Here is a 14633-nt window from a genome sequence, read left to right on the forward strand (position 1 = left end):
TGTACCTACTTGAGCTCTATATTTCCAGGCGTAACTTAAAATAATATTAGGCGTTTTTTGCGTGTTTAATGTTTCATCTTAAATAAAACTAAAAGAACAATAGTTTTAAAAATAAATAAAAAACAAGGAGCTAGTAAATGTTCCATTTGTAAGAAAAGATTTCTTTCAATGTCGATATTTGGTACAAAAAAATTTTTATTATTCGAAACTTATAATTGAAAAAATATATATTATTACACTGTCGAAAATATAACTAAAAATACAGCCATTTCAACAAACTATAGCTAATGCTGATTAGTTGGTAAATACGTGGGAGGGAAGTCGACCTTATACTAGCTCACGTTTGTGGAATTCCTCATTTACGCACATGCCGCGAACTCGAAATGTATCAAGTCACTCATCAATCATTGGCATAAAGAAAAATAGAGAAAGTAAAAAGTTTTCTTTGTGGTCAGTAAGTGGCTGTGACGTCTCGTGACAAAATGTTGTGTTTATTGATTTTTGGTGAGTACAATATTTCCGAACTTTGCTTACTGTTGTATAACAATTTTTTTCTTTAATAAAAATCGTTATTCCCGTTTTTAAACCATAAATTAGGCTTAATAAATTATTTGATCTGTGAAATTGTGTTTTGATAATTTTCACGATTTTCAAATGGAAGTAAAATACTAAATACGTATAAGAAAAACAATCAACATGCTTTTCCATTCAATATCTTGTGATACTTAAGGTTCTGGCAAAGTAATTATTTCACTGAATATATTTCAAAATCTTTAACTGTAATATTAACGTTTCCAATACCTAAAACAGTTCTATGAATTTACCCATTAAGGTAGCTTTAATTAGATATCCCTATAACTTAAAGATAACTTGAAAGCCGTATTCAATGCACTTAGCGGTATGCATACTACGTTAAGGGTAGGTTGGAATGTAATTATAGTATAAAATATGACAGGAAATAATGTGATTAGGAATTAATTATAAAATACCTTGTGACAGGGGTGTAGTTTTAGTATTTTTATCTACTGAACACTTCATGATATAATGGTACCGACCAAAAGGTAGTAAATATAGGTATATTTACTACCTTTTGCAGAAAAAAAATTAACTCTTCCAGCCAGATGTGACATTGTTTAATTTAATATAAATTTGACATTGATATTTAGCAAGTTTCGTGTTTATACTTATCATGGATGATGTCTATTTGAAGAAAATAGTAATTTAAATTAATTAATAACCAAGTATGTCCAATAAGCATATATTAATTATAAGTTTTGAAGAGGCATATAGTCCTTTCATTCACTTGAATATATAAACAGGTACTGTTATTGTTCATTAAATAAATACAAAAATATACCAATAAAAAGAACTCCATTTTTAAAAATGAAAATTGGCTTGTTATTATTTACTACCGAAAAATAACAAGTTCATAAATCTATTCCTAAACTCTTTTCCGATCGTAAGAGGAAAAAAGCTAAATAAACAACAACATTTGACAGCCAGTTGACGTAATATCATTGGTCAAGAGCTTGATTTATCTATGATATTCACTATGGCTTTGCGAATATATGGCGTTTTGAACGTTGACAAAACTACTATCTGAATTTTGGAAGTAACATTATAGTAGACAAGTAGTAAAGAGTAATTGTGTTTATTATAAATAAATATATATTAATCATATAGCCTTAATAGTGCACAACGTAGCTGATTTATTAGCAAATCAAATGAAATACGTTAATCTAAGTATTGTTTATCCCTTTTCCTAATTCCATTGAAATAGACTATCGATATCTTAATAAGAAAGGTTGAAAGTTATTATACAACTCCAGCACGGAGTGATTGATAAACTTTATGATACGGTTGAAAAATGTGTCACAAATTCATTTGACATAGATTCGAATCAATAAAGTAATACATGGAGTATTTTCTTATATAAAACAACAAGTTATAAACACACACACACTCTAAAATTGGGATCCAATATTTATTTATTATAAATATTTGAGGATTAAATTATTGAGATTTAAATAAATAAATATTTGAGGATTAAGATTTCAAAATCATTGATATACATTACATATGTAGATGCAACTTCAAAACTACCGAAACTTTTTTAAAAGGTCGCATTTTGCTTACGTAAGAACGAATCGTTTTTTGAAAATATTACCCTAATATACATATATCATAAAATACAAATATAATTTATTGAAGTAAGTTTACAATCTTTAAATCGTCACAACCACTTTTCAAACGTGTACATGAAATAGTAATACTTAAGTATATTCTATTAAAAGCAACAATTAATTACTCCAACCTCTAATAATTACGTTATTTTACACATTACAACACGCCATAATAATTAATAAGAAATATGCACATAGAAGATATGAAACTAAATTATGATTTCTAACGTCCACTCGAATAAAGCCGGGTTCACAAGACTATGTAATTATAAGATCGAATAGAGTATCGGCGCCCTTATAATAGGGTGTGGAATGAATATTAAACTTTGTAGGCGTCGGTGAGCCGGGACATGAGGCTCTGAGAGAACGGTTATTGCAATGTTATTACCAGCACGTACAGTGAAATATGTTAATTTATACTGTTATGCGATAAACAATTATTTATATCTTAAGAATTACTAGGATTATGATTGTGAAAAGGTTTCCAATTCAGCAATAGATAGTTCACCAAATGCCTATTGCCTTGGTCTTATTAAGTTATAATTAGTAAGTAACTGTGAAAGCTTGAGTTATTCTGCTAGTGTAGGTTAGTGGATATATTGGGTAGAAATTCATGCAAAACATTCATGTTTCTTGATGATTGTGATGATTTTACACGCTGGGCACAAGATAAAAATTAAGACAATTTAAGTATATACAAATTCCCTCGTATAATTTGAAGTCGTCATCATAAGCGATCTTTAGTTGTATCACATTTTTTTAATGTAATTTTGATAAGTGGATACCCAAATGAGAATGGCAAAAAATCGAAGCAACTAACATACTTAATCATCAAATTAAGTTAAAAAAAATATTTTCAAGTACAATGTATCAAGAATGCTTACTTATTAAAAGAACTCTTGAGTATCTAATAGAGAAAATAATAATAATAGTCGTTTATAGCAGTAATTTTCCGTGAGATCTGGATTTGGTCAGCAAGACGAAACGCAAGTCGTATAGCTGAATAAATTTAAACAGACTTTTTTATTGAAATAAAAAACATTATTTTTGATTTTATGTATTATTTTCAAGATTTTATCGGTTCGGGATTTATGTAATATCAAGAAGAATTGGAAAATGCTTAGAAGTAGGTATTATTTCTCATTAAGTTTTTTCATAATGTAATTAAATTTGGAATAAGTTTTGAAATATTTTTTGCCGAAGACTATCTAGAAGTTATTGCTAGTAATTAATAAGATTTATTATTATTTTGTATACACGTTTGTATTATAAAACTCATAAAAAAACCAAATATATTTTTCAAGCAATTTCGAATCGTAATATTTCACAATTAATAGCTACCATCAGTTTGAAATGTAGATTCAATCGTGAAGGACCATCATGAATCTTTTCAAATATTGTGTTTCAAATTTAAATACAATAATGTTATATTCTGCTTGAAAGTCAACAAATATTAGCGCTACGCTTTTTTATAATAATAAATATGACTTGCTTACACTTAGTTTAGTATAGTTTGTATCACGTTATAGTCCAATCAATAAAGCCTAAAATCCCTAACAAATTCTATTATACTAAACTAAAAACCTAGAGTCAGGTCCTCTAGTCAACATTTACATACCTAAATTAGCTCAGCCATGATGTAACTTCATTGTAAACTTTCGATATCACGCTTTCGCCGGACATAGCTAATTTGGTATTATAATCTACGCCCATGCATTCATTAATGGACTGACGTTTTGTCACGATCGTATAAACTTTGACAAAGATTTTTAAAATCAAATTAAGTATGCAAATGTATGATTATTTTTAGGCTGTTAAATGTAATCGTAAATTCAAAGATACAAATTTGTATTAGACAGGAATATTATAATTTAAAAAAAAAGTCACATGTACCATTCTGCTGTATTTAAATTTTTATTTTATTTAAATTTAAAACAATAAACCAAACAAACATACATACGCCGTTATGCTTTTAAATCTAAAAGTTTAAAAAAATGTTTCACCACTTATAAAGATAGATATACAAAATAATAATCTTTACGTTATGTAACGAGTTAGAATTGTAATTTTAAAGCGTTTTTCTGTCCTTCATAGAACTAGGTTAAGATCAAAATAATGACATGGGAACAAAAAAAAATAATAACATCGAATATTATAAAGTTTCAATTAGTATTCTTTAGGCCTAAAGCACTAATCATAAACAAATCCGTTTAAGATTCAACTATATTAATCTATTTTTTTCCAAGACACTCTTAGTTCTTCTCTGGTGACATAACGACTCATCTTTAATTGGCACATTGACATTCTTTTCATGTTATCGTCATACATATTAAACAGATGTTCCAAATGGTTATATATCTATAATAATGATTATATGAGATATATTGCATATAAATGCAAATCAAATCAAAATGTGTATACAGTCGGCTTTCGTTTGATGTTTCGACTTTGTTTGTTCTGTTTCTAGTATTTTTTTTTACTTATTAATTATACAGTAGTTATATAATTTTATTTAGAAGCATTAATTATATAAAACGTGGAATACTAAGAATACTAGTAGCATTTAACCGTTGAATTGTAATTCTGATCCTCTTGTCAAAAAATGAACCAACCATCATGTGGAGGCTTGTTACTAGATTATATTGATGATATTATTTTCATTAGCTCGTTGCTCTAATGCCTTAAAATATATCTGTAAAACGCGAGAACCGAATTACGAGATAGGAAATGTGTCCATTCCCGTGCCCAGAAAAGCACATAAAGCCCTTAGTCCTGCGCCTGAACTATTTCCGTTCTTGTCGCACTCTCCATCCCCTCGGACTAATGTTTATTATAATTGGTTAGTCTTTCTTGAGATTGGCTGCAGAGTCAGTGTCATGATAGCGGTCAGGCCGGATTATTCTAAAACATTTCTTTTTTGAGCCCAATCGTAAATTTTCTCTATATAAATAAAAACTGATCATACGATTTGCATTTACGCAATGAGGGTTCAGGGATACTGCTTCGTGCAAATTTCATGATTCTAGGTCAACGGGAAGTAGTACCTTATAGGTTTTGATTTGTATATACTTGGATTGTTTGAATTTAGAGGCTTCATTTTATCAGAATTAAACTGACCGCAGACGGTATTTAGTATTAATTTTAGTTTTATACCGCAACGCGTTTCTGAGAGTAAGAGTGTTGATGAACAGACATATGGAAGGACAGCATAGTGATCTATAAGGTTTTTCTTTCATTTATGGATATGAAACTCAAAAAACTAACAAATATTTGCGTGTTTTTTCTGTATGCGTTTCTAAGCTAATCATGCAATTGTGATGAAATATGTCCATAGCAATCGAGAACTGTTCGTTGTTTGATTGCCTTTCAATATTTTTTTTTATGTTCACCCATATCTGCAAAGCTGATTTGATTAGCTGGCATTATTATATGCTTATTTTGAGAGTTGTGCTACTAAAGCGAATGTATTTTGTAATTTTGACTTATCTGTTATCGTTTTGATCATAAGTAGGTAATTTTTTTTGAGATATTACGGAACAAATATTTACATCGTAAGCTGAGATGGCCCAGTGGTTAGAACGTGTGCATCTTAACCGATGAATGTGAGTTGCATGATGATGGCACAGCGCATTGAAACAGCGTGGTGGAATATGTTCCAAGCCTTCTCCTCAATGGGAGAGGAGGCCTTAGCCCAGAAGTGGGATTATTACAGGCTATTCTTGTATGTGCATTTAAGATGATACACGCATAAAATGTTAAAGATTTTCAATATTATCATAAGTACAATCAAAGTCGGTTTTTGTTTAATTTTTTTTTATTTACAAACTCATTACGTAACAACTCGTAACTTCTAAAAGCTCGGAGCTGTATAAGTCGATGAAATTATTGTGTTAAACTATTTATTATTTCACTTTGGCTCAAAGTTTCTTAATAAAACAAAAGTTGCCTTTACTCTGGGGTCATCTCTTGGGGCGTCCCTAATATTACTTATAAAATGTTTGCAACCACGAACCGACCGACGACTGCGAGACTATATGTAAACATTTTAATATTAAACTTTACTAATTCATATAAAAGCTAAGGCAAAGATACTTTTAAATAATAAAGCATTCCCTTGGTAGGATAACGTGCAAGCCGGTCGGGGTAGGTACCATGCGCTCAAATCAAATCGAATCAAAACATACTTTATTCAAGTAGGTTTTCACAAGCACGTTTGAATCGTCATTTAACAACTACCAACGGTTCAAAAAGTAGATTCTACTGAGATGACCCGGCAAAAAATTCAGTAGTTACTCTTTTTCACCATTAAAAAATACAGTCATGTTATGGTCTTTGTCTTCATTGTCTTCTTGGTCTTGTCACATACTTTTGTGTTTATAACTCATTTCAACATACATGTTATGAGGTAAAGAGAATCATTAAGCAAGAAAACTTATATTCTTCTTATGATATGATTATGGATCTTTCATATGCGTAACTAGTAACTTGAATTGCAGAAGCATGGCAGTAAAACCTTTTCTTAAAACGCGGGGTGATTCTTGCCTAATATTTGAAATAAGTTTAATAGAAAAAAATTACAAACATCAATGTATAAAAATATGTTCGATTATATAAGGATTGTTAAACACGATCGTTCAATGTATACCCCAATCATTTTGTTTGATCAAATTACCCGCATAGAGTAAGCCAATCATTGTACCGCCGTATATATAAGCCTTCGGATTATTCAATATTCGTATTGGGAAAACCAAACATTGAAGTTATCCATCAAAGTCAACAAAGAGTTTGCTTCAATACATAGTGAAGTTTGTTGAAACATATAGTTGATTTTACTCTTTATATATACATATGCTGATACTAAATAAGACATACTTAAAACTACCGACATTATACCTACTACCAAACCCCGTATAAAGTATAAACCAAACCCTGAAGGTTGAACAAATTACTTTTTTTTTTTTTATTTAATTTAAGCTTTTTCGCTTGCGGTTTTGCTTGCTTTTTAGTGATTTCTCGACAGATATGAGTCATTAAAATTAACTTATGTGCTTCCTTAGAGTTTAATCTTGCTTCACAACATCAATTTTCATTAAATTCGGTTTATTGACCTTTGAAGAATAACAAACAGACAGACAAAGTTACTTTCGCATATATAATATAAGTATTGGTAATAATAGAATTTTTCGTTTTTTTTTTTAAATATATGGACGATAATCACTTATGAATTCACAAACCTTCTTTAGTTCGAAAAGTGTTACAGTAAAAACTCTTTGGATGTAACAAAATGTATTCACGTAACTCTCGAGCGAATAGTTTGTTTAACTCGTTTGATTTTCGCGAAAGATTCAATTTAGAAAATCTTTCGCGCGTCGCACATGCTATGCCAAATGTTCGTCGGAAAGTGTTACGCGATTTATTTCTTATTTGTGTTCCTGTTACAACCGTACACTTAAAATTGGAATACACATTTGATCAATATAAAATATATTTTTATATGACAAGTTCGATTATTTTAAGATACAACAGAAATTTATATACATATATAGTATTTGCCCGTCGCGTCGTATTCTAGTTAGTTTTTAGAGTCGAAATGGTCCAGTGGTTAGAACGCGTGCATCTTAACGATGATTGCGGGTTCAAACCCAGGCAAGCACCGCTGATTCATGTGCTTAATTTGTCTTTACAATTCATCTCGTGCTCAGCAGTGAAGGAAAACATTGTGAGGAAACCTGCATGTGACAAATTTCATAGAAATTCTGCCACATTTGTATTCCACCAACCCGCTTTGGAACAGCGTGGTGGAATATGTATACCTTCATGTAAAGGAGATGAGGCCTTTAGTCCAGCAGTGGGAATTTACAGGCTGTTGTTGTTTGTTGTTGTTGTCGTATTCTAGTACAGTAGGGGTACAACTTTAAGATTGAAGAACACAATAATAAAACTTCTTGTTTTCTTCTGTTTAGTAGAGTTGATATTCTTGGCTTATCTTTGCTATAATATGTGTGTCTAATATTTATACAAACCTTAGTCTTGACCTTCAATTTGTCCATAGATGAAATCCGCATCAAAATTTAAAAGCGATGCTAAGTTTAAAAGATCTGAGAGTATTGACGACGACAGCGAAACATTTTATAATATGTAGAGATAAATAATGTCATAGCAGTATGAAAATTAAATTGTACGATGTCCCACAAAAAATAATGGTGCAAATATTATTATTATTTATTATTAACGTATTTAGAATTATTAACTAGTAACGTGTTTAGTAATTTATAATAAGTACTACAGGGAATTTCGATTCGCCTTTCATTTTATATTCGTTTTTGTTATTTCTCTATAATGTTCCGCACCATCTATTTACCTTTTGTTTTATAGTCTGTGCTTCATGTTTGTATATAAAATGATAATGATATTCTTATTTAAAAAAAATGAATAAATTACGAGGATGTACGTGTTTCCGTAAAATTGCTTCCTTTATCGTGGTAATCTTTGTCATTGAAGAAGCGCCGTTTTTTACTTAGCACCGCTTACAAAATAGACAATAAGCTGATATACAATGGCTTTATAATTCATCAAAACAGGTAGCTGACATGTCAATTGTATCCTAACCTCATTGACACGTTTTTTGTTCGTTCATATCTATCAGTTATAAAAACTATGAGAAATATTTACACAAACGGGTCTCAGTTTGCGACATTATATTGTGGAAGCGGATTGTATGTACAAATTATATTTAAGAATTGTAGAAAGCCAATCGAATACATACGTATCGAAGAGACGAAATTATATAAAATTTATATATTATTAGATTTATAGAGCGACGTTTTAATTTTCATTCTTATATGATACACTACTTAGGTACTTCTTTTAACATATTTTAATTTTTGAAGTGCTTTAAAATAGTACTTTTTTCTCTACATGTATGAATTATCTTTATAAAAAACCTCGATAACCAAAAAATATCTTCGTAAATAAATTAAGAACAATTGTTGGTTTACATACATTTTTATATTTGAATAAAGCTTTTCTGTGAATTACAGCCTTTTATATAGTACCCTGGACTAATGCTCAAAGTGAAAGGAGTAAACGGCCATTTGATAACGGACATGGCTGGGACATAAGGCTAGCCGTTCCAGGTGAACCGGGGAACGACTATCCTACTTTAAATTCCATACCACGAACAACATTTACTTGTTCTGGAAAGGATCCAGGTTTGATATTTTTTTTTTTCAATAGTAGTATTTGGGTCTTGATCACGATTAAACATTTTTTTATTTGATCTGACCTTACTTTAAAGTTAAATCAATTGTTATCAAGAGACAACTTTAGTTAGCTCAATCACAAATTTCTAAAAAAACTAATTTCTAGCATACGAATTTATAACGAAAGTTGTAATTTGCGATGGTCTCAAAGACCAATTTTAAAGAATAATATGCATTAATAAAATTAAATCATCTTTTTGGAATTTACATAGTAAAGATCAAAAAAGTTTTAATTTAAATTGAAAATCCTGTTCTCACACATTCTATTATTTTTCAGGATATTATGCAGATATAGAAACAAATTGCCAGGTTTTCAGAGTGTGCACTTTAGGTTCTACATATGGATTCCAGTCCTTCTTATGCCCAAATGGAACATTATTTAATCAAGAAGTATTCGTATGCGATTGGTGGATGAATGTTAACTGTCAAAAAACAAGAGAAATAATCAACAACAGAAATGAAAAATTTAGAAATTTAAAACTAGGTCCACAATTTATGACTGATATTAAAAAAATGATAACACATCCAATTCGAAATCCCTATGATAGATCAAATGTTAAAAATAATCTAATATTTATGCAAGTATATAAACCACCGCTTGGTCAATTGTATAACGAAGCACTTCTCAGAAATTTAGAAAGGAATACTAATGACATTTACGCAAAAAAGAAACAACAAAAGTCATACCAAGATCCATTCACAAACGATATTACTGTTGCTGCTTCAACTCCTACAACACAATACATTCCAAACTATATATTCCAAAACCAATTGCAAAATAATCCATATTCACAGTTGCAAAGCTTAACATCCAACGCACATGGTGGACAAACATCGCAAACAAGAGGTCAAGATATGTTGTATTATAATAATAACATACAATCGATTCGTTCACCAATTTCGAGTAATACTAAAGCACAAATAAAAACATATAACAACAGTCAGATTAACAAAAACAAACAAGTACAATTCGGATTAGAATACTCAAAACAACGCTTCAATCAAAACATCAATAACGAAAAACAATCGTATACCCATGAACCCACACAAGCACGATACTCAAAAGATACTGTTGGCCGAATAGAAACAGAAACAAAACAAAATTTGGTAAGTAAAGATTCACCTCCAACTTTAATAACTAAAACTCTAGCATTCCGTAAAATAATTAAAGATTCAAAAGATGGTACTCCTAAGTCTCGAATTACTTTTAAAACATGGATTGTAAGACCTTCCAAGGCAGCTAAGTTGATAGATGATAGTTCCAAGTCAGCAAAATTAACCGATACTCCGTATACTTATAATAGACCCCAAAATAACTTCGAAGATATACCAAATGCTAAACTGGAAAATAAAGATAATGATGGTTCTTACAAATACAATCCCCCGAATATTGAAAGTAATGAAATTGATTCAACAACAAAGGAAACTCCAGATTTAATAACATCAACTACACCACTTTCAGCACCGACAACACCTTTACCAACAAAAGAATCACTTGCCTACGTAGCCCCTACAACTTTCAATCCTTTACAATATACTTACCTTCCACCAGACGTTAATTCTAAGTTTTTATCAAGACAATATTTATTACCAGACATCACTAATAATCAATTAGTAGCAGCAGGAAGTTCTCCATCACCATTTTTCAAATTACCTCTGAATACAAGTGGACCAAAGTTTTCCTTGACTAAACAGTCCCTTATAAATACTAACAACAACAATTTTTCTTTTTCGGATATTTTAACAAAAGAAAAGTTGGATATATCTGTAAATGATATTGTTAAAGAAACAAATAATGTCCTTGAAACCGTTTCTCCAGAACAACTTACTAATTTAGATGAAAAGACCCAAACAATTGATTCCGTTGAAAATTATCTACCTTACGAATCTAGTCGGCAAAGTGGTGAAGAATTAATTTTGCAGCCTCCATCACCGTTGCCTCTAAGTTCAAAACTTATCTCTACTCCTTCGCCAAATTTAGAACCTCCTGTAGAAGATTTTTCCAGTGAAGTTAAAGTTTTAAATCAATTTTCTAAGTTGCCATATATCAAAGAATTACAATTACAACCAAACACAATTGAAAGAACGGTTTCTCTAAAAATTACTTTACCTGAACATCTTGCAAAATATTTATTTAGAAATAGTTTCGGCAACGACTCAAGTAATATCGAAATATTAAATACTGAAAATAGTAATTATTTGGTATTAACGAACAAACTTGCTGAGAATGCCGGCGCTAATCTTATTCCTATCGGCAAATTAAGTAAAATCACAAATATTTCTGATTCACAGGACTTGGTGTTTTCATTCTTGGCAGACTCAATTAATGCGGCTAAAGAGTACAGCAATGTAGCACAGCAAAACATTTTGTATCCAACACCAACACAGCAGTTCCAAAACATACGAAATGATCAATTAGAGCAAGTATCACAAGACATTTCTCGATTAACATCTTCACAATTTTCTAAAACTAATCCTTCTGACAATTACAGATCTTCAAACGCAATAAAAACACCTAATTCGAAATTTTCAAGCAGTAACAGAGACTACAAAAATCTTTCAAGCAATTTTACCATTTCACAAACACAACAAGCGCCTCAAAATAAAATATCATCGTCACAAAACCTTAAGTATTCTGTTAATTCTGACAATATATACAGTGGACAGTTATACCAACTTCCAGTACCAGTGGTTACTAAGCAAATATATAATTCACCAGTACCTTCTATTTCTAACTATATATTATCTACAAACTTTCTCCCGATCAATTCTCAGACTGATACAAAAAAAACCCACGATCAAAGAAATTCAAACGATGTTGAAATTATTCCGTCTCAAATCATTCCGACAAGTGCTTATGAGACTAAAACTCACGAAAACGAACAAGTAGGTGATCAAGGTAGCGCCGCTAATGCCTTTATAGATAACTATAGAATTCCTACAAATGCGATAAGAACACAAGTACATGATAATATTATTGGTACCATTCCTCATCCCTTGGAAGAAGACAAATTAATAAAATATAAAAAAGACCAATCATACTATATTTATACACATTTGAATAATAACTTTGATAATATTATTGGCAATAATCGTAACACATACGACGTACAACAACAAAATAGAGAAAACACAGAACTTAGCAAATTAATTAATCCTTCGTTCCAACTTCTTCCGTCTTTGAGCTACAAATTAGAAGATGAAAAAGAAAAACAGAATTTTCTAAATGCTTTTCAGATAGATAAGTTTGGAAATCCTAAACGGAATACATTTCCTAATTCAGAAAAAAGTGCAAATATCGAACGACGCCAAGATATTGGTAGTGACATAGACTATACTATTAATCATCCTCCATCATCAAGCTACTTGTCCGCTTTGTACGACGGGCCATCTTCATATTCTGCTCCTCAGGCATCAGTGGGCAGCTTGACAGGGAAACAAAATTACCAAAGTGATTCAACATTCAATGCTAACATAGAAAAATTTGATACTATTGATGACAGTAATGGTTATCCCAAAATTAGTCCCCTTAAGAAATTTACGTTCTAAGATTTAATTTAACGAATTTTTTAGTCTCTATTATGAACTTTCGTGTAAATAAAAGTTGTTATAAATATACATAGGTAGTCGGTAATTTAATTGTAATTATATTATTAGTAACTTAAAAGATTTAAATATTATATTATATTTAAGGCTTCAACATTACACCGATATTTGTATTAAGATAATTTAATTAATACATAATATGTACGTTAGAAATAAAAATCTCTTATATCTCATGTTTTAATTAAATTCACAATTATTGTGATAAAACGTTTTTGTGTTTCATTTATATCAATTTGAATATGCAGTATATTATAAAAGGACAATAATTTCATAATAAAATTATGTATCATATTTCTCATTTATGACATACTTATATAAAATTATAATTAATAAATTGCACCCACAAAACGCCGGTGCGGTTCGTTATGTATAATTATTCTTTATACACTTTATACATACATAAAATTTTACTGGACTCCTTCGAATCCTTTGGTACAATTTTCCATGAATGAACGATGAATTATTTGTGTTTTTGCGAAAATAGGTTGATCTCTGCTGTATATATGATAGACAAGCTGTTCAAAGTTAAAATAATGTCGCAGTGACAGAACAGTGAGTGAAAGCAGCAGGTGAAGAAGGTTGGATCAGTAATTAATCGAGGCGATAGCGCAGATGTGGTACAATTTTTTTCTGTTTGTCTCCGAAAGTATTATAGAGAAAATATTTAATCAAAGTCAAAGTCAAAAAATCTTTATTCAAAATAGAAGTGTACTTTCTTATTGAATGTCAAAAAATCTACCACCGGCTTGGAATTTAACACCTCAGACCTGAGACAAGACAAGAACCGGCGAAAGAAACTCAGCGGGATCAATTTTTTTTTTGTATCATGTTTTTGAATATTTTTGAACGTTTTCTGGGATCCTGTTGTAAAAACGTATACATTATCCAAAAAAGAGTTACTAAACCTGTGCAATCGGGTACTTGGAGTAACAAGTTTATTTGTGTTCCTAGTATTAATGGAGTGAAATACGTCACTTTTTTTGGGAAAATCATTTTTGTTTTTGCGTACATACATAACATTATCAAAAACAAAGTGACAAGCAACAGTAATTTTTTTAATTTCTTTAAATTTACATCTTAACGAATCTTTTGGTCCCGGGTTATAAACTGCACGAATAGCCCTTGTCGTAATGTTATTAGATTAGACGATAATTAAAACAACATAAGTTTTAATTTAGAACCTAGAGGAAAACAAAATGTTATTCAATACTCAGAGAAAATTTATGGCTACAAATATATATTGTTCTCTGTTATACTATATTGTTCTCTTTCTATTGTTTGACCGTAAATTAGTGCTCAAAATTTCAGCACAGAATATTATGTCTTAAATAAAATACATAGAGGTCAATATTGCATGAAGAACCATGCAGAAGATTTTTTTAATAATGACAAAACGATAAACAAACACATATAATAAATATCTTATTTCACTTGTATGAAGTCGGATCGGAGAGGTAGTATGTTATACACAAATATCACCTATTATATTTCATTCTACTTATTTATGAATATATTTTTTTAATATAAAAACTTTTTATATTTCATTAATTGACCGCGTAAATTCGACCAAACATCCTTATGG

At 30.3% G+C, this 14633-nt stretch overlaps 1 protein-coding gene across 2 annotated transcripts; it reads left to right on the forward strand.

Annotated features, from left to right (window-relative positions):
* The first annotated feature begins 346 nt into the window (after positions 1 to 346).
* Positions 347 to 13188, forward strand: LOC124537613 (probable cyclin-dependent serine/threonine-protein kinase DDB_G0292550). 2 transcript variants are annotated; one of them, XM_047114494.1, is made up of 5 exons: positions 347 to 504; positions 9224 to 9394; positions 9723 to 10552; positions 11738 to 11865; positions 11938 to 13187. In XM_047114494.1, the coding sequence occupies exons 1-5, from the start codon at positions 483 to 485 to the stop codon at positions 12992 to 12994; spliced, it is 2208 nt and encodes a 735-aa protein (XP_046970450.1). In that variant the 5' UTR covers positions 347 to 482; the 3' UTR covers positions 12995 to 13187. The 2 variants fall into 2 exon arrangements, with proteins under 2 accessions (XP_046970450.1, XP_046970449.1); XM_047114493.1 differs by having other exon boundaries at positions 11738 to 13188.
* The last annotated feature ends 1445 nt before the right edge of the window (positions 13189 to 14633 follow it).

Source organism: Vanessa cardui, chromosome 18 (assembly GCF_905220365.1).
Source record: "Vanessa cardui chromosome 18, ilVanCard2.1, whole genome shotgun sequence".
NCBI lineage: Eukaryota > Metazoa > Arthropoda > Insecta > Lepidoptera > Nymphalidae > Vanessa > Vanessa cardui.

Excerpts from the sequence above, each read along its gene's own strand:
- LOC124537613 (XM_047114493.1), top strand. The coding sequence starts at position 483 with ATGTTGTGTTTATTGATTTTTG. Across the intron at positions 505-9,223 it reads GTTGTGTTTATTGATTTTTG|CCTTTTATATAGTACCCTGG; the intron begins GTGAGTACAATA and ends TGTGAATTACAG. Across the intron at positions 10,553-11,737 it reads CAGAAACAAAACAAAATTTG|GACTTGGTGTTTTCATTCTT; the intron begins GTAAGTAAAGAT and ends TCTGATTCACAG.